Source organism: Triturus cristatus, chromosome 12 (genome assembly GCF_964204655.1).
Source record: "Triturus cristatus chromosome 12, aTriCri1.1, whole genome shotgun sequence".
In the NCBI taxonomy this organism is placed as follows: Eukaryota; Metazoa; Chordata; class Amphibia; order Caudata; family Salamandridae; genus Triturus; species Triturus cristatus.
Window position 1 is genome coordinate 82,622,807 of NC_140595.1, and position 21,061 is coordinate 82,643,867.

General features: G+C 42.9%; 1 protein-coding gene across 3 annotated transcripts in view; it reads right to left on the minus strand.

Moving 5' to 3' along the window:
- Positions 1-7,099: 7,099 nt before the first annotated feature.
- Positions 7,100-21,061, minus strand: part of PBXIP1 (PBX homeobox interacting protein 1) — a 91,699-nt gene continuing 77,737 nt past the window's right edge. For 2 of the 3 annotated variants that reach the window (XM_085638296.1, XM_085638295.1), the window contains 3 exons: positions 17,724-17,849; positions 14,453-15,975; positions 7,100-12,548 (listed from right to left, as the gene is read on the minus strand). In XM_085638296.1, coding sequence (XP_085494422.1) covers positions 11,069-12,548; positions 14,453-15,975; positions 17,724-17,849 — 3,129 coding nt within the window. In that variant the 3' untranslated portion in view covers positions 7,100-11,068. Of the gene's footprint in view, positions 12,570-14,452; positions 15,976-17,723; positions 17,850-21,061 lie in introns of all 3 variants that reach the window. The other variant, XM_085638297.1, reaches the window with a different exon arrangement.

Sequence of the window (21,061 nt, forward strand, 5' to 3'; positions counted from 1 at the left end):
ATGGTATGTGTAATCCAGTTGATCTGGCCTGACCGGTGATAGAGGGGCCGATCCTAACAGTGTCTAGTAATGTAAACACCGCTGGAGTTGCGCCCATGGGTGGAGTAGATGTAGCTCATCCTTTACCACCCAGGACGCCTAATTCAAAAGGGGTACAAAATTCAAGTTCGAACAGGGAGAACCTGAGGGAATATGAAGTAAGTTCTAATATTTCCCATCAGGTTAAAAAGTTTGGATTAGGGGCGGGTTCAATGATTTCTTGGAATGTTGCTGGCCTGAAGGCAAAAATGGATTCTCCTGAATGGGTTGAATTCATTGGTAGTTTCGATGTTTGCCTTTTTCAGGAGACTTGGTCCTGTGAGCCCCAGCTTATGCTGGGATATCTGAATCTTTATGTTCCAGCAATTAAGGGACCTAAAGGGCGCCCTATGGGTGGCCTAACCACTTGGGTTCGCCAAGATCTATTTCTGATGGCTATTGAAATACCAACTGGGTCCCCTGATATCCAACTAGTTAGGCTATCACTGGGCCCCCTGGGTGATCTGTATATTTATAACCTGTATCTAAGAGGGACCAAGGGGACTAGATCACGGGTCCTATCTAGTTTGGATTCCCTTATAGACCAGCACTCGAGTGAGAGGGGAGTGCTCGTCGCGGGGGATTTGAATGTAACTTTTGAACCCCTCCTGGATCCAGACTTTGAGTGGGGTCTTGATCCTGAGGAAGATCAGTTTTGGGGTATACCTGGACTTGACCTCGAACCAATTAAAAGGTGGACAGAGGCCGTAGTCCAGGTCAATGCTCTTTGTTATGAGCAAGGACTGAGTGCATTGAATGGTAGGACGTCGGGTGATAAGTCAGGTGCCAATACTTTTGACAATGGTCGCCATACAAGTAGGATTGATTATGTCCTTTGTAGTTTGAAGCTATGGCGATCTATAAAAGACATGGTGGTCGAATTAAGAGTTGAGAGCGACCATTATCCTATATGCGTAACGCATTGGTGGTGGAAGAGTAGCCAAACAGTAGAAGAGGTGATGGAATTTAAGCCACCTGAAGCTGTCCCCTCCAATGACATGCGCAGACTCAAGTGGCGCGAGGTCAAGATTAATGATAAGGTCACTGCTAACATTGACAATAAATTAGCTAAAGCTATATTGGACCTTGAGGGTGCTTTGGCCACTAAGGCAGGTAGTGTTTTAGCTACTGGATTTCATGAAACATTGTTTGAGGGAATGAGTTTGTATTTTATGAAACCAGTAAGAAAACCCAATAAGGCCCCACCCAAGCGGCTACGATGGTATGATGGCGATTGTAGGAGAGCCAGAGCTGATCTGGCTGCAGCCCTTTCTAGTGGACATAATGATTGTGTCCGAAAGGCTAGACAAACATATAAAAAATCCGTAAAACAGGCCAAAAAGAAATGGGATGAGCTTTATTGGCTAGATCTGAAGGGAGCGTGTTATGCTAGGGATTCCAGATTATTCTGGAATATTATTAAGTGGGATAGAGGAGGGCTGCCTGATAGACCCTCAAACTATGTCACTCAAGATGAATGGTTAAAATATTTTAAACCACAATATGCTTGTAATCCCAAATCTAATCCCATTTGGGCTATAACTTATTTTTTTTATTCCCAAGGCCCTTTTAGCAGTAAAGATGCTTTAATGGCCCTGGGATCTGTTGCAAGTGGGCGAGCTCCGGGACCAGATGGGGTCCCACCTGACGTCTTTCTCCACAATAAAGCTTGCTGGAGCAAGTACATTACATTATTGGCAAATGCTGTGGCCGAAGGCGCGCCAGTCCCTAAATCATGGGGGGATGCAGTCATAATCCCCGTGTTTAAGAAGGGAGATAAGGCACTCCCAGGTAACTACAGGCCAATTAGTCTGATAGACTCTATTCAGAAGGTCAGAGGGAGGATGGTTTTGAACCAGATATTAGAGTGGATTGAAGACAATAAGATTCTGTCCCCCTTCCAAGCTGGCTTCCGTAAGCTAACCAGTACTAACCCTGGGCGTAGTTCGCGAAGTAGCACTTCGCGAAGCTACGCGTAGCACTTCGCGAACTGCGTAGTACCTTGTTCGCACTGTGCCAGATGTCGTTTTCAATGATTGCACAGTGCGGACAAGCAACCGCCACTGTGCAATCATTGAAAATGGCATTTTGCACAGTGCGAGCTGTAGTTTTCTGCTGCTCGAGTAGATTTTTACTCGAGCAGCAGCTTTCTCAACGCGAACTGGTAGTTTCTCATCGCGAGCGGTCGCGAGCATACGCGACCACTCGCAATGAGAAACCTGGCCTCCTCGCGTTGGGAATCTCGCCAGGAGGTTTATTTTCCATGCTCGCGATCACCAACTTGATGTTGCTGATCGCGAACAAGGAAAAAGTCTCGCCGGGATGTCATTTTGCTTGCTCGCGGTCGCCAACTTGACGTTGAGGACCGCGAGCAAGCAAAAAATGACCGCAGTACTACGCAACACTACGCTACGCGTGTTCGCACTGTGCTACGTGCAATTCGCGTAGTGCGAAGTAGCGCGAACTTCGCAAACTACGCGAGCGTAGCGTAGTGCTTTGCCCAGGCTTAACCAGTACAGTGGACCAGGTTTTTCGTTTTGTTCAGCTCCACTGGAAGGTAGTTACCCTGGGAAAAGGCAGTCTCTATGCCGCTTTCGTGGATTTGAGAGCTGCCTTTGATCTTGTGCCTCGTCTACGGTTGTGGGCAGTGCTAGAAAAACTAGGTTTTCCCGTAGAAATTTTGACCTTGGTAATGAGGCTACACAAGTCTAATTTCGCCAAAATACAGTGGGGAGGGCCTGGTGATGTTACTCCTGAGTTCCCGGTAGAGCGTGGTGTGCGCCAAGGTTGCACCATGGCCCCCACCCTCTTCTCACTATATATCAACGGGAAAGTCGATTGTATGCTCAGCGTCAACACTGATGCTCCAAAGTTGGCTGGAGTCACTATCCCAATATTGATGTTTGCGGATGATACGCTTATTGTATCAAAAACTCCAAGTGGCTTGCAAAGAGCTTTGCTTGTGTTTGATGATTTTTGTCTTGGTCATGGTCTGGAGGTAAATGTGGCTAAAACGAAATTCATGGTTTTTAATCCACACCCAAGCTACAGAGAGAAAAAGTTATTTATGAACGGGCAACCATTAGAGATGGTTAACAATTTTGTGTACCTAGGCATGCACGTAGCAAATGATAATAAATGGAGTAAGCATATAGAGATGGCCGCCCTGAAATTTAGACAATTATCGGGAGCCCTAATCAGGGAGCACAAAAAATCTTTTACAAAACAAATAAAACCTGTGCTACAAGTTTACGAGGCTAAGGCCCTAAGCTCTGTGCTGTACGGGGCAGAGTTATGGGGGTTTGACCAGATAGCTTCCTTAATTAGAGTTGAAAACACATTTTTTCGAAGCATAACTGGTCTTCCCCAGAGTACCCCTTTGGTACCTTTAAGATATGAACTAGGTAGGAAGGCCATTACGGATATAGCAAAACTTCGGCCGGTTTTATACTGGCGGAGACTCTGGACCACTCCTGAGCTTTCCCATTATGCTAAAGGTCTCATGGACATCATAAAACTAGATGTGTTCCATAAGATCGGATGGTTGAAGAACCTCCATGAGACCTTGATTGATTTGGGTATGGAGGGGCTATGGAGTGACCCGGTGGCTGCTCTGTTCCCCTCAAAGAGATCTCTTAAAATGATATACTGGGAAAGAGTTGAATATCATGTATGGAGTAGAGCAAATTCCTCGGGGATGTCTGGTTGTTATTTGGAGGCAAAAATTACACCTGCTCTAGAACCGTATTGGGACCTGGTTACTAAACTTGGAGATAGGAAACTTTATTTCCTGTTTAGAGCTGGCTCTTTACCACTTAGGTCTCTGACAGGAAGATGGTCTAGTGCACGTGAGGAAATATGTCCCGCTTGTGGGTTACAAGTAGAATCAACCGCCCACTTCCTGTTTGTCTGCCCTGTACTTGCTACTCCATGACGAGTCTGGTTGACTCCAATGTGCAAGACTTTAGGTACTAGGAGTAGTGCTGTTGCACTAAGAATTTTGCGCACAAGCACCTTACCAATCATTTCTATAGCATTAGCCAAATTCTTGGGATGGGCGTGGATTCTAAGGAATAAAGCCATTAAGTAAACCCTTGAAGTCCTCTAATCAAAATACATAAATATTGGGGCTCGGGTTTCTCCTCTTGCATTATGACATGAGTTTTATTAATCGATATACTTATATATTGTAGTAGATTTTGTTGTCTTTTTTAACCATGTAATTGTATTTCTCCAGTCTTTCTGATTTGTTTAATGCTTTTTTAAAACCCTTTTAAGTATTTATTGATGGATTTTTAATAACTTTTCTGGGCACCAGATGTTATGCCTTGTTTTATGCTTGTGTCTTTTATGATCTTTTAAAATCGAATAAAGACTGATGATGATGATGGTTCTATTCCTTCCTAGAGAACAGATCGCAAAGATTCCTAGTGAACAATGAGCTATCCCTTCCATCTTCAATTCAGATTGGGTTTCCACAAGGATCAACTCTATCCCCGTCGCTATTCAACCTGTACATTGAAACATTAAAAGATGTATTACAGCAGGCTAACATCTCCTTCCACATGTATGCAGATGACACCCAACTGTATATGAAGCTTACATCACCAGAAGAGATCGTCATTATGAACCAAGCACTACTGAGAAGCGTTGAATGGCTAGGTGACAATCATCTTACGCTCAATGCAAAAAAAACAGAATTCCTCCTGATCGCCCCTCCTAAAAGCGCAGCCAGGATTAAGGAATGGACCAAGATGATCACTGGGCTAAACGGTTCCCCGATTCTAGTAGACTCAACCAAATCTCTTGGAATCACTCTGGATAAAGAACTAAACATGCAAACCGACATCAACACATTGGCAAAAAGCGCTCGTTTCCACCTGAGTTATCTAAAAAAACTGAAGTCGTTCATCGAATCAGATGATCTCAAAATGGCAGTCCAGGCACTGGTCATATCAAGAATTGAGTACAGATGCGTGACCTTCTCAGGGCTTCCTAAGATCTCTACAGTCCCCCTAAAAGCATGTCTCAATACAGCAGCCAGACTTATAACGGGATCAAAAATATTTGACCACATATCTCCACATCTGAAAACGCTCAATTGGTTACCATACGAAGCAAGAATACAGTTCAAGATTGCATGTATCACACACAAGGCAATACACCACAAAACTCCACGTTACCTGGCCCAGAAAATCACATTATCAGGAGGCTGTAGACCCTCCAGGGGATCTATAGATATTTTGCTAAACTCAGCATTCTTCCTTAAGAAGAGATCATACGACAGAGCATTCATGGGAGCTGCACCAAGGATCTGGAATTCACTCCCACCGAATATTAGGAGAATTACGTATGGTCCACGGTTCAAAAAGGAGACTAAGGCCTTTTTGATGGGTAACTTTCTCGCATAACTAACAACAGTCTACAATAAGACTATTCTGAGTTCGGCAGACAACCCGTCAATAAACTACAGTCTGCTGTTCAAGTAGACCTCTGGAAGGTATAAGACAGTTACTCCCTTGGGTCTATCTAAAGGGATGTTGTCTGCAGTCAAGTAACATGAACAATGTATATTTGTTTTAAAGTAGCAATATTATAACCATTGTATACAGTTAGGATATCAGGAGTGAACCTTTTCTGGTTCAGAAGATTGTTTATGGTATGTTTTACTTTTACCTATTGATTTCCTTATTCTTCAATATGTTGCAGGTTGGACATGGGTTAGCATCTGCCAATATTATTGAACACGCTTTTACGCTTGTGTTTAAAGAAATGAATATCCTCTGACTGTAAAGGGATGATGATGTAAAGAGCTCTGACAACCAATTTCTTGGCACTATAGAAAACACTGAATAAATAAATAAATAATCTTTTCTCTTATTTCCCCCCTGCTGCCCCACCGCTACTGTTCTGCAGGAGCCGCCAATGTTTGAGACAGATGTTGGAAGCTTCACTGCCGGAAAACACTTTTTCAAACTCTGCAGTACAGAATATATGTGTTTGCATTGACCATGGATGTTTCATAAAATATCACACTTTTTCCAAGTCTATCAGGATGAGAGAGGTTCCCTTTCAAGAAAAGCTGCAAATAGGATAATAGAGAATTCCTAAATAGAGACTTTGGCAACCCCAAAATACTGGCAAAAAAAACGGAAGAGGTCATGAATGTTGAGTTGGGGTTTATCATTCATTATTTTCATGAAACGTTGTCTTTGTTGAAAAAAGTCCCAAAATAATTTTTGCTCATAATCTTTAAGCATGCAATTCTGTTCTCTAATTGGACAATGTTGTTCTTCATAAAACAGGATCAGCACGCCAGACTCACGCAAACATGCATTGCCGCATGATGCACAGCAATGGGTTTGCAGAGTCAGAAAAAGTAAAGTGTGATGTGACTCCTTGTGATTCGCTTCAGCCCTACAAATGTAATTCCTTCAACTACTTACACTGAATGGCCACTATGCAAGACCTAATGATGCATTTTTTAGGAGTGATGTAAGAAGTAAGAGCTCCAGGACAGATTCGTCCTTTCCCAGAACATACTTCAAACCTCAATTCAATTCTCACTGTACCCGACACAATTAAACAACATTTCAATTAAAAACATAAAAACCACCCTATATGTTCTGAAATTGCAAACATGGCTCCAATTTTGAATGAAACGGAAACACATTTTCAGAACGACGAAAACAGATTCCGTATATTCAGTCCTAGTTCATCTGTGCCGTGGGGCTCCCAAAAGTACATTTTCAAATATTCATCATCAGAATAAACTTGAAAGATATAAAAAAAAATAAAAGGTGTTTGGTGTCCACTCACCCTTTCATCCTTCTGAGGTCGAATGTAAGGAGTACTATTGAGCTGGGCAACAATAATATTCAGATACCTGTCAACTATACCAAGAAACCTTCTTGAGGTGAAGGCGTGCTGCACAAAAACACTTACATTAAGCTACAGTCTGCAGGTTACTTCTCATAGTAAAGCCACTCTCGGAATGAAAAGAAAAAATCCACACACATAATTTCAGATCACAAACTTATTTTATTCTACAATGTTCCCCTCCATCTAATGTGCAAAACCCCCAAACTAAAGAGAAATTCAGGAAAGACTCAGTGGCAGCAGCAAAAGGGAAATAGGGCACATAGACGTCCTCCTACAAACACAATTTAAATACTTGCATTACATCTCAAAGTGTCACATCTCATAAATTAGTTATATCAGTGCATTATCAGTCTGTAGAAAACAACCTGGAGACATGGGGTGGTGTTAGAGTAAGGGTAGTTATCATATGAGTACAAATATTAAGAAATCTGACATCTTCAAAAAGTCCTTGGAAGCTTCTATTATTCTGATAACAGTCTTCATTAACACATACTCCTTCAGTGGAGGGGGTAGGACATGAAAAAGAAGCTGGAAAGGGAAGCTAAAAAAATGGGAGCGGAATGGGGCTAAAAAATGCCACAGCAAAAGTAAAGGGAGGAAGGAAAGAAGAATGGAGAAGACATTCAAAAAGAGAAAACAAATGGCCAGAGTGAAAGATGACAGACAGGCCTGGAAAATAAAAGCTGAGAGGTTAAGAAAAAGAAAGAGAAAACATAAAATTAAGACGTGCAGTGAAAGGCAAAGGGGACAAAAGCAAGAGAAGTAAGTAAGAGAGGAGACTTAGCCTAGAGAGGCAAGAGAAAAAGAAAAGTGGAAAGCAAAAACAAAAACAATGAAATAGAAAAAGATTTGAAAGAGTAAGAAGGAGCATGGGAAAAGGAAAGAATGAGAGAGAACATGGAATGAGAAAAAGAGCAGAGCGAAATAGAAAGCACAGAGAGAATATGAAGCATAATTTTAAAAAAAAGAGAAAATGAAGGAGAACAGAAAAGGAAAAGGTAATGGAGAAATCAAAAGCATCTACAGTGAGAAATAAAATAAACAGGGTCAAAGAAGAGAAAGTGACAAGGAAGAGAAAAATATCGAAAGTTGACATGCTTAGAGAGAGAAAAAAGTGAGGAAAGAGAGGAAGGAGAAAAAAACAGGAGATAAGACAAAGAAAAATAAAGAGAAGGGCAGAGGATCAGTGCAAGAAAAATGTAAAGGAAATTAAAAGGACATTTTCCAGAGTAACAAAGAGAATACTGATAAGAAAATGGGGACAGAAAGAAAAAGATATATGGTTGAAAAAGAAGTGATAGAAAGGAAAACGTGGGAAGAGGAATAACAGAAGAGCAATAGAAAGAAAAAAACTATACAAAAAGATAGTACAAGAAATGTCAAAGGCAAGGAAACAGAAAAGGATTGGAGGAAGAGGAAATATAAAGAGAAATAAAGAAAATAAGAAAATTAGTGAAAAGGAAAAAGGTAGAACTTGTGAAAAGGAAAGAATTGGGCGAGAAATAGTAACTATGGAAATAAACGAAGAGGATGGTGAAAAAGCTGAAACATGAGAGCTGAACTATTGATGAAAAAACATGAGACAATTAAAAGATTAAACAAGGGATAGAAAATGCAAATGGAAAATAAAAAAGTAGCCAGACAAAGAGGAAATAGAATGATAAGGAAAACAAAGTAAAAGCTGAAAGAAAACAAAGGAGTGAGAGAAAGGGAAACAATAAAAGAAAGAAAACACTGAAATGGTGAGAAGAGATAAATAATAAACATGAGAAAGGGAAGAATTATAAAATTGAGAGAAATAAGTAAAAAACAATGTGATAAGATTCTAAACATGGATAAATCAACTTTGATAGAGGATGGAAAAACGGAAAGACAGATAAATGGGGAAACAGAACACAAAGAACAAAAGAGAAACTTACAAAATGGAAAGAAATGAAAACAAATAATAGGAGACAGAAACGGAGAACATTTTAAAGTGAAAGGTACCAAAGAAAAGAGAGAGACAGCTAGAAAAAGGGACATAAAACGAAAGAAAAAAATGTATAGAGAAAAAAGTAGATTAAAAGGGACAAATATTGCAATCAAATAGAACTAGAGGAATAAAGAATGTGAGAAAGAAAGAAACAAGATCAAAAAGGAGAAAGAAGTAGGAAGAGGAACAACAGAGGAAAAAAAGATTAACAGAATGGAGAAAACGTGGACCAATAACAAAAGGAGTGCATAATTTTAGGATTGGGGAAGAAAGCGCAAGAAACAAAGGAAGAAAAAAATCAAAAAAGAGAGAAACAGTGAAAAGATGTGAGAGAGAAGGGAGAGAAAGGAGATTCTGAAAAGTTAGGAAAAGTAGACTAAGTTTAGGTTAAAGAAAATTATTAACGAGAAAGTTGAGTGTGATAAAGGAAACTGAGGAATGGGATAAAACTCAAGACCATGCTGTAGCTCCTTGGTATCCATCAAAGAGTACCACACAACTACAGCTTTTACTTCACCAACTTAGGAAACAGAGAACGTATCCATTACTTTTTGTAGCCTGTTTCCTGGAATCTTTACACTCTGCAGTTCCTTTTGTTGAGGAGCAATTTTCTGCCCTGTACACAACATTAACACTGCGTTTATCAGCAAATTTGAAACTAGCATTTGTGCGAAAACATTTAGTCATTTGGGTGACCTTTTTTCTTCCTCCCTCTTCCCAGGAACAGAGGACTCTGAATTTTGTAGACATTATGCCTACTCCCTACCTGTAAGTTATGAGTGCCGAGGGCGGTGAAAAGGTGTTTCAGATGCCCAACAGGCATGTATCTTTGAACATTAGTTGCATGTCAGGCAAAAAATTAGAGGTCTCTACACCTCTGGAGTAGTAATTGATATGGAGTGCTGAGGTAAGCTAATGGTCACAAGCACTAAATGCCTACCGACAAAAACAAAATGGTAGCTTCTTTCTCCCAAAAATAAAAAAGAAAGCAAAATCCAAGTGAAGGATTATTTTTTGTTCTAAAGCCTTAAGAGCTGGAGGTTAACATTTTGGGAAGTAGTTTTGATTTTAACAAGTCAAAGTATTAAATAAATTTCAGAGGTTTTAGATATCAGAAGGATTTCAGGAAATGAAAAACACCCATGGATGTATCTATGAAGAACACTTTGTGCACCCCCACCCCCGGAAAGCGTCTCCCGGGGAGCTCATTTGATACATTTTAACCACTGACGACAGCAGGAATAACATCAATAAAGAAACAATAATGAAAATCATGGACCTATAATTTACAGCAATAGCAGAGGCCAGTGATCTGCATTACCCAAGGCACATCGGAGAAAGATGGCAGTACCAAAAGATAAACCTATTAAATGACCACAGCTACTTGTCAGAGCCCTAAACCGGTCCTAAACAAGTAAATTTACCAATTAAAAAATGAAAAAAGACGAGTAATGACGAAGGTGAAGGATACAAAAAATTATAGGGAATTAAAGAGATGACCCAGATGTTGCGTTTACACCAGCGCCAAAGACAATTTATCCAAAGGACGTCCCGGCAAAGGTTTAGGGGAATGTGACTAGGTCCAGTGGGATGTCTGAAGATCGAAATGCCTTAAAGAGAATCTACTACCTCAGCAGTACCTAGAGATCTGGAATTACATCTCTGTAAGGACTCTGCCTCCCATTCCAAATGCAGAGGACATGGAAAATTAGGCTGGGTGCCAAACAGTCCCTGATAGGAGCTTTAACGGAGAAGGCCCAGCTGGGTACAGGAATAAATGTGGCACATGCACTTGTAACCGTCTTGAAAAACCCATTCATCTTAGGAGAGTCGAGTAATTTAGCAGGACAATAGACCGCTAAAACTAGGTATCTAAAGCCAGTTCTGATTAAAGTGCTAACGATCTAGAAATAACAGTGGCACTGCGTTTCAAACAAGAGTAGCCTCCGTGTACAAGGACCCATAAGGTGTACAAAGAAATGACTAGATTATTATAACATTGCAGAAACACATCATGCTCATTTTGCTGAATGGAGCTGGAGGCACCTCTGGTACCAATGGTATCCCATTTGCATGACCACTCCGCACCATAGTCCGAGGGCTTATCCGTGGCGTGATGGACTACGGTCTATAAGGTTACTTGTGGTTGTGTTCCTTGTGTCCTTCAACTTTTGGATGGTCTGATTGTCTGCCCCTATTGTGCCCTTCTTTCCGGTCATGGTTGTACTCTTCACGATTGTGTCCATATGATGGCCGCTCCTCTTTGAAAGCCTTTGATCCACCGCGCTGGTGGTTGTGGTGGGAAGACCTTCCTTCTTTGTGGTGCTTCTTATTATGGAAGTTGTTGGCATCATCATGGTATTGTTGGCTTGATTCATCTTCCCTTTTGTGTTTTCCATGGTTGGAACGGCCATGTTTTCTTTCCTGAGCCTTATATTGTTCCTTATTTAGGTTTTCTTTGTGGATAAATACGTTGTGGTTGTCATCATAAGGTTCATCCTCCTTCGTAGGGTGTCTGTGGTTGAAAGGCTGGGAGTCGTCGTGGTGATGAGGGTGACTTTCCTTTTGATACTTCTCATGTTTGGGTCTATGATGGTGTTGATGGGATTGGCTTTCGCTGAAGTCCTCGTCACGGCTGAAGGTTTGGGCATCATCATGGTGATGAAAAGACTGCTTTTGTTTGAAGTTCTCCTTATGTGTGGACTCATGATGGTGGTAATCAGATGTCCTTTCCTTTTGTTTGAAGTTCTCCTTATGTGTGGAGCCATGATTGTGGTGGTCAGGCGATCTTTCCTTGAATTTGTTTTCAGTTTTGAATGAGTGGGATTCTTCACTTTGGTGGCGTGAAGACCTTTCCTTCTGGTTCTTTTCATTCTTAAATGGCTTTGTGCAATCACCCTGATGGTCTGATTGCTTTAGCTTGTGATTCTTCTCATTTTGTGACAGCTTGGCGTCATCATACTGCTGGTCGTATTGCCTTCGCTTGTTATTCCTCCCATTTTTCACTGATTTGACGTCAGCATGCTGGTGGCCTTGTGGACTATCCTTGGGATATTTCTCATTCTTGAACGGTTTAGTGTCATCATGCTGGTGATTTGATCGCCTTTGCTTGAGATTCTTTCCATTTTTGAATGATTGGGTGTCATCATGTGGGTAAGAAAACATACTTTCTTTGGGAGATGTTTCATGTTTAAAGTTATCATGGTCGTGATAAGACTGACTTTCGCTCGAGTGCTCAATATATTGAGCGTTATTGTTTTTGCGATAAGGCTGCTTTTTTTTAAAGAACTTATCATGTCCTAGGTCATCTTGGTTGTTATAAGATTGCCATTCCTTGGGGTGCTTGAAGGCTTTCGAGTTGTTCAGATAGTAATCGGATTGTGGTTTATTCTCATGGTTTGACCGCCCAGAGTTGTGATGCTGTTCAGAGTTTGGATCCTTCATTTCTTTATCACGATTCAATGGATTGGAGAGCTTGTGGTGGAGACTCGGCCCCTCTTCCTTCATGCGCTGCTCAGACTTCACATTTTTGGGGCGTCCATGTTGGGGCACTGGCCCCATGTCTTCATCGTAGTTCTTATGAATCTTTGTCTTGTGGATGCTTTTCTTCGAGGATCTAAAAAGAAATCATTGAGACCTACAATATGTTATTAGAGGAACCGCCAACAGATAAAGCAGACACACACACTGTACTCTCAAAAGGCGTTCACTCCATTACTATTGTGTATACATAGGGACAGAGAGTAGGGGTGAGCAAGTAAATATGCTATGAAAGTAAACCCAAATGTAACTTTGTAAAGCCTGAGATTAATCCAGTTTACTATGGTGACGAGGAGGACATACACCCACACCTTTTAGTTTGAGGACTCTCCCAGCCTAGTTTTGTTCACACTCCACTGCATATGTGCGTCTTAAGTAAACACACAAAGCCTTCTCACCTTATAACCTTCCAAATGTTGTGCTATGAAGCTGATTTTTCAGCACAAAGGCAGCAAAAACTGAAGGAATGTAAATCGTTAGCGGAGTGTTGCTACTTTTTAGCTTGCAGGCCAAACTGAAAATACCCGGCACGACATTGTTTGTCTCTGCCTTGAGTTTGGTGTGAATAAATTCTATGCAGGTGGTCTGCGGGGTGTTTAGATCATGACAGCGAAATGAAGGTGTTTGCGTTTCACATTGCAGTGAAATGCAAGTGCATGTTCTTTTTCCTCGACACATCCTTGTGATGCACATAGTCTAGAATGCAGGCGGACTATTGGCTGGATATGTTGAATTTAATATGACATGTTGTAAGGTGTCTCTTAGGGAAGGGTAGCGGCAACCACCTCAAGCCGAGCAGAAAGTTGAGTTTTGGTGTATTGTGGAGGAGAGCTTGCCTGATGAAAGCCAGTACACCAAGTGAACCAGCTACGCAGACTGGCAAGATTTTGCTTGTCATCGTCAAAGTAGTTCTAGTGTTAAATCTAACAATAGGTCCCAAACCCAATATAACGTTAAAGAAAGGGACATCCTGGGATCTGTACACCAAGGATGCCTTCTCATCGTCTTACTTTAGCTCCCTTTAAGACATTGTGCATTTCGCTTCTTCATTTCTAGCCATGGGAAATTTGTGAACACCACAACCTGATGCTTATTTTTCAGAAGATGCACACTATTTTAAGATAAATGAGAATATTTTCAGTACAGTACTTAATGCCAATGCTTACACTGTTCTAGGCACCCTCAGCTTCGGTGAATGGGAGACCAAGTCTCAGAGAAGTGCAGGTACATCCCCAGAATTATTAAATGTGTTCAAGTGTGCAAAGTGGAATAAAAACTGTAGTGTTGTCATCCTACAATCTTACTTATAGTGTCATTACCATAATTAATAAAAGGAAATGTCTTTGTTAGAATGCCATCCTCTAATCAGGCACACATGCATGAAGAAACATTTTCATGCAGTAATCTTACTTTACCAGAGCTTATAAACTCACAACATGGAAGGATGAATGGACATTTCTCGATTGGCCTCAATTTAGACAAATTGAATTTGATAACTTATCACCAACCTCGGTGTGTGCTTCATTTTATATTACAGACCACATTTGTCGTAAATTTGCTGCTCTGCTCAGCCATGTTGGTCAGATCATAGAGTATCGATGGGGGAGTCTCTCCGTGTGTGGGTTGTCGTTTACAGAGTGGACTGAGCAGAAGACGCCGCTTCTGGTGGGGAGTTGCACTGAGTAGCTAGTAACAGGTCTTCTACGATAAACCCACAACTTTATTACATGAACTGGTTAACTCACTCCTGTTTACTAAAAGGTATCTTCATTTGTAACATATGGTCGCAGGCAACAATATTACTTTTATAAGCCTTTGTACTAGGGCAATTCATTTTTTTACAGGAGCAAAAATAGTTTTGAGATTTGTTGCATTGGACTGCATAGTTCTCATTTTATTACAATTGGAACCACTATGGAAGAAAATGTGATTCTCAGGTGTGCAACATCAAAACACAAACTATATAAAGTTTCTACCCACCTTTTTTTTATGGCTGCATCACCAAAGTAATGTTTGAAAACATGCTTGTCAAAGTCATCTACAGCATCGTCGTCACCCTTCTCCTTGGTCGCAATATCCTCTAGGTAGTCCTCAACATCGTTGACAAAGTCCCGGAAGCGCATCTTGTCGTGCATAAAGATGTCGCTCTCAAAGAACTTGCTCAAGAACTTGTCGAGCTCTGGCAGGTACTTTGCTAACTCTTGCAGCTCCAGATATTCCCGCAGCAGCTGTGTGAACTCTTGCTTATCCACTGGCGCGAGCTCAACATTAAAGAGGTCCATGCCATCTTTACGAGCGCAGTCAGTCACGCCAGAGCACCCCTCGGGGACTCGATACTGGTGATCTGAGAACTTCTTCCAAAATTTATTGTGATCATGGTGCCTGTGTTCTTTCTTTCCATCCTCTACAGACTTCTGCCACTGGGGCCTGTTCTGCTGGGAGTCCCCTTCATTCTCTTGCATGCCATCATGGGATGTATGGTGTTCCTTATGAGGATGATGACCATTCCCCGACCTCTCTGGATGACGCTTGTCCTCTTGCCTATTTTCCATACCATTGTGATGGTGGTCAGCAGCTCCCTCCCTCCAGGTCCCGACACGGTCTCTCCACTTTCCGTCCTTCACAATGCCCTTCCATTCGTTCTTCCTCCCAACAAACTCAGATGACTTGCGCTCTTGAGGATCGTTATCATCCTGCCGATGATGGTGTCTCTTGTGCATCGACTCATCCTCGGACTCTGAATGGACATGTTTTTTATGCTTGCCTTCCTTCCAGTCCTTTGCTGCCTCCTTCCATTTGTCCTTTCGTTCACCCCGGATGAAGGCCTGCGCCGATTCCTTCAGAGGAGAGGAGGTGGATCCAAAGGACTTTGTGGAGCTTTCTAGTTGTCCCTCGGGTGATGCTGAGGTGTTGGGTAAACCAATGGGCTCGTTTAGTTGGCTTCTACCTTTCTTTCCGAAGCTGGATTTTTCCTGTCGTCGTTCTTGGTCTTTAACATAGTTCTTCTCCCAGGTCTCTGACCTCTGCAGCTCTGACTTCAGCTTGCTTCCTATGCCTACCAAGCTCTCCCGGAGCTGCTGGACCGCAGGATCAAGCTCCAAAGCGGGATCATCGCTGGTCAGGTTCTCCAGATCTTGCCGTATGGAGGCCAGCAGTGTTCGTTGCTTGTCCAGCTCTTGCCGGAGCATTTGAGCCTCGGCCACAAACATCTCCTTCTGTGCCAAGAAGCCCTCAATCTTCAGGCCTTCAGCATCGCGTTCCGCCTTCAGTTTAGCGTTCTCTGCAGCTATGCTTTCCGGGTCAAGGCCTTGCTTTTCCCAGATCTGCAACTTCTCCTTCAAGGCCTCGAGCTCCTCCCGCACTGAGAGGTGAGCCGTCTCTTCTTGCAATAGGGACTCTTTCAGCCTCAAGTTCTCATCCTGAAGGTTCAGCTGTTGGGAACCTACTGACATCTTCTCCCCTTCGCTCTTATTTAGTAGGGCCTGCAACTCTTCTTTTTGAGCCTAAAAAGTACAAGGAACTTTCTTAATATATCATTTATCAATCTGGCATTTGCTTGTAGATACAGAATTCTCAGATTTGATGCTAACTTTTATGTTATATTAATATTTTGTCTGGTTAACACACTATCTGGCTGCCACTCAAGGGCATTTACAACAAGACAAAAAGGTAAACAGCTCTATTTTTAGTTTAATTAATAATATTTGTGATAATATTTTTAATCATGTGAATTCAATTCTGCTCGGAAGGTTCAGACTAGCGGATAGGACAGATGTGAGACTCATTTAGCATCTCTAGGTATGTGACCCTGGGATGAAGGGAAGAGGGGTGTTAAGGGTGTAAGGCCAGCAGATGTCTAAGTGTCTAAAGACACAGAATATGCCAGCTCACTCTTTCCTTCTGCATGCCACTGAACTCTGTATATTCAGAGCAATTAGTTCAACTAAGGTGGGCCAAGGCTGCAGCTCCCAGAATGCATTGTTTTATTAAATGAAAGCACAGGGCTGGAACATTGTTTTCACAATGATATGGAGTCATCTGGTACCTATAAGATGGCATCGTTCTCTGTATTTTCTACAGGGCGGAAAGTTGTTTCTCTAGAAATCAGGATCAACCACTCACATCAGAGGACAAGGTCGAAGGTGAAATGGGGCGGTGACGAGACACAGCTGTTGAATTAGGAGTTACCTACAGATTAATCTATATGCTTTAGTGATGTGGACTGCCCAGACTCGGAGATGGAGGGGAGGACTGGGAATTGAATTTTGTGGGAGTGGGGACCTGCATTCCTTTGGACACATGCACCACAGTCATGGGTGCCCATGTAAAAGGTACCTGCTATAGAGACGAGAGGGGGAATGCCTCACTGCTTGACCAGCATGTACAAGAAAGGTTTTTAAGCCTTGGTGTGCAAGAAGGTACGTGGTGCTCCGTTGGCACTCACTGTGAGGGTCTTTAAGCCTGGAGGGCTGTAGTTCGGCCTGCATACACAACAGAGGTGTTTAAGCCTTGGAGTAAGGGGGGGGGGGAGTATGTGCAACTTGGCCTTCATGCACAGCCAGACTATAATCTCTGGGTAGGGCTACGGGGAGTACCACATGCTTGGCCTGCAAGCATTGTGAGTGTCAGGGATATCAGCCGAGGAAATAGTTCATTTTGGATATACCATAAGAATCCATATTCCTGAGGCTGTTGTAGCGGAGGGCCTACATACCAAGCGCATTTGAGCCTTTATGGGGGTAGGAATCTACCTGCCACATGTCTCCAATTACCAAGAGGGTCTTTAAGAGGAGGTGGCCATAGGTCGATCTGCATACACAATAAAGGTCTTACAACTTGGTAGAAAAGGAGGTGTACGTACTTCTTGGCCTTTATGCACAGCCGGGCTCTATAGGCTCTGGGGTATGGTTGTGGGGGTCCCTGATGCTTGGTTTGCAAACACTATGAGAGTCTGGTATACAAGCTGGGGAGGTGGTTCAGTCTGCAGTCACCATAAGGGTCCTTAACTCTGGGGACGGTGGCGCGGGGTACCTGCTGTTTCGGCCTGTATGCAGAGAGGAAGGTTAAGCCTTACGAGGGAAGGGCCTACCGGCCACTCTGCCTCCAAGCACCACGACAGTCTTTAACCTTGGGGGATGTAACTCGGTCTACATAAACCATGAAGGACTTTAAACATTGTGCATGGAGGGTGGAGCCAGTATTTTGGCCTGCATGCATAATGTGGACTTTAATGCCATGGGTGAGGTGGTACCTGCAGTTCGGCCTGCATCCTTCGGATATCCTGGTTCTCCTTGGCCAATCGATCTAAGACTTCGCTCATCGCCTGCAAAGGTTTAGGGTCCCCTGTCACGCTTTCCATGTGCTCTTTCATCCAGTCCTGTACAAGGCAATAATAAATATAATTCCCTTACTTGAACATTAATATACATAACATCACAAAAAAGCCTGTTGGTGCCTAGGTAAAAAGTTCCATTATTACTTTGCAGAGAAGGTAATAATTTTATTAATTCTATGAGCAAGGAAGTCTGAGCAGGATCCACTTGGATTCAAATCTGTAGCCTATGTCAGTTATAATCAGATTTCTGCTACAGGTAAATATTTAAAAAATGCTCAATGTCATGGTCTCTCAGTCATTTTATAGGTGCGCGCCTACACGATGATCTATTAGTGTGCATGTGTCACCAAGCATGAGCGTGCCTACAAAATGACAGTCACCATTTTTTTTTGTAATTTACCCAATCCAAGATGGCGGACTCTACTTTGATTGGTAAATAAGAACATTTTATTTGACTTGCGCAAAAGTTTATTTTGTATGGGGCAGTGGCCCAGCAGCAAACAGCAGCTGCTGATCCACCAAAAATATTTTCCAAAATGTAAAGCACCTCAAAGGATGGGGCAACCGAGAGAGTGGTTAGGGGAAAGCAACAGGGAGTGGGGGGGGGGGGGAGGGAGCAATAGAGCCACTTAAGGCTGGGTTAGTTGGGGAAGGTCTCAGACAATTCACCTTCAAAGGTTGTCGGGGGCACGTGCTCTCCTTGAGTGATGGACACTTGTTAGGTCTCGCCTGACCAGCGCTTTAGCGCTGGCTCTGGCGAGACTTATAGTAAGCGCGTTTTGGAAGTGCAAGCAGTAGCTTTGCAGGCCTCCAACTACAGTGCATGTGACCCGTCCGGGCGCGCGCACCATTTGGAGTCCTGCAACCACTTGTTTGCTTTCACTATTCATCGCACCATTTGGCAGCCTGCGTGACCGCCCCCACTCCCCCTCCCACTCCGTCAGCTTCGCTTTCACTATTCATCGCACCATTTGGCAGCCTGCGTGCCCGCCCCCACTCCCCCTCCCACTCCGTCAGCTTCAGTGCGCGCTTGTTAGACCACACTATAGAATGACTATAGTTAGACTATAGAATGTCATTGCATTGCCCACCTGACTGGTGTGTATTTGTATAGCGTCGGCTTGACCAAGTAGGTTTTTCCTTATTAATACATTTTAGTTTTATATTTACATGTTCACGAGCAGCGAGATGCAGCGCAATCAGTTTACCCATATTCAGTGCGTGCCTGAACCAATCGTACATATTCACTGTCAGCAGCTTGAAGACACACTAAAATACACAAACGGGGACGCTCAGTTTCTTGACTAAGGTCGTTGGGTGGTGGCCATATTCAGCAAAGCGGGGACTTTTCTTAATTGGCTGCGCGGTGCGCTTCCTATCCCTGCACTTGGCTCTGTGTCCATCCGAGCTCTGCTGCGTTCCTGGGAAGGGCGCTCCGTACAGTGGCTGTTGGTGGGCTTGGAAGCCTTGAGTAGCTGAATCCTCGCGCATTTGGGGGGGGGGGGGTTGTGCGTCCACTTCTGTAACGATACTGCTCCTCTAAAGTAGGTAGTAACATTTACAATTGACGGATTCCCTATTCCCCCCTCATTTTCTCGCCCTCTTACAGTTTATTCTACATCAAGCCCACAAATTGTAATTTAAGAAGTGTACCCTTTCAGGGCCGTGTATTTTGTTATGTGTTTCAGATTTTGTTGTTTGATTTGCTCTTGTGCTGTATGAAAGCACTCTCGTGCAACGGGGATACATGACGAGCGCACGGAACTGGGTGCCCGGCCATGGTTATGTGACCGTAACGAGCCAGGCCGCAGTCATTCATTTTCTGGGCGCATCTTTTTTCATTTCCCTCTCAACACGAATCACCTGCCTGTATTCTGTGGAATTGAAGTCTGCATATGATCTTATATCGAATTTTAAGTATCCCACGTTTTGGGTTTCTGATGTTTCAATGTGACCCTTGCTACGTGCCTCTCTAGCATTGTAACCCTTAGCGCTTAGAGGCGCAGAAGCAGCTGCCTAAACGGGATGAAGCCTGCGCATGTTTCCCTTGTGGGAACGAGCAGGGGCACCATATGTTTGCAAGTTAATTACAAACATATGGTGTCCTTGCTCGCTCCCGCCAGGGGATAGCCACACGTGCACAGATTTCGCGAATCCTATGATGAACAAGCATTTGCAATGCAATAGGTCTCGCAGTTGTTAAGAGTTTGAGCTATTGGCACTGTAAATGGCAATGCCTTTTATTTATGTGTGGGTTTTTAAAACATAAATAAAAGGCATTGTCATTTACAATGCCAATAGCTCAAACTCGTATAAATGCGAGACCTACTGCATTGCAAATGCTTGTTTTTAACACAGCAGCTGCGAGATGGCTGGGCAGGAAGCAGGACAGACGCCTGCTGTCAGATGTCTGTCTGCACCTTCTCCTGTGCCTGTACTCTCCATTTTGCAAGGAGAGCGTCTGGTACTGAGGAGAAGGAAACTGAGAAGCTTCGGTAATGGGAGCCGGCCAGTACCGAACCATTTAAAGCACGGTTATCAGCCAGCCCTAGTGTTTCGCTTACATTCTGGGAATTTTTGGTTTGCGTCACTATTATAAGTAGACGACAACATGACACACAAAAAACAACACCGCTGGGTCGGCAACTCACACCGGACACTAGACAAGTAACATTCTGCTACTCTCTTGTTTTGAGTCTCTCTTTTAAATGGGTCAAGCAGTTAAAAGAAAATATATCCGGTGGTCCCCAGCCCGATCCACCAACCAGGATTTCAGTACGCCCCTTTGGCGATGTCTGATTGGACTATGAGGCCTAAGGCAACACTATTCGCTGGTTGGTCCTTTAAAGGAGCTAAGCCTGTGTTTCTATGCATGGGAATACATGATCTTTAAATTCTGAGGACAACATGGCTTTGGCTGACGTCAGTATTGTGACCACTGCAAACAGGGTTAAGCATTTTTGTATAAAGTTTTTTTTTACAATAAACATTGGTGGGTAACTCCCCTAACTTCAGGACAAGGGTTAACAAGATAGATTGATATTCATACCCCAGAATAAAATCAATAGCTCGCGGGCAGACAGCAAGAATAACTTAATACCTTGCACCCCACATTTTGTCAGCCTATCAGTCACTTTTCAAGCGATCACCCTTTAATTCATCACTGCCCCTCATTTAAAATTTGGATTTATGCAGATAAGGTGTGTACTTTAGTATAGCAGATGGGCCAGAGTGCGTGCAACATCAAATGGAAA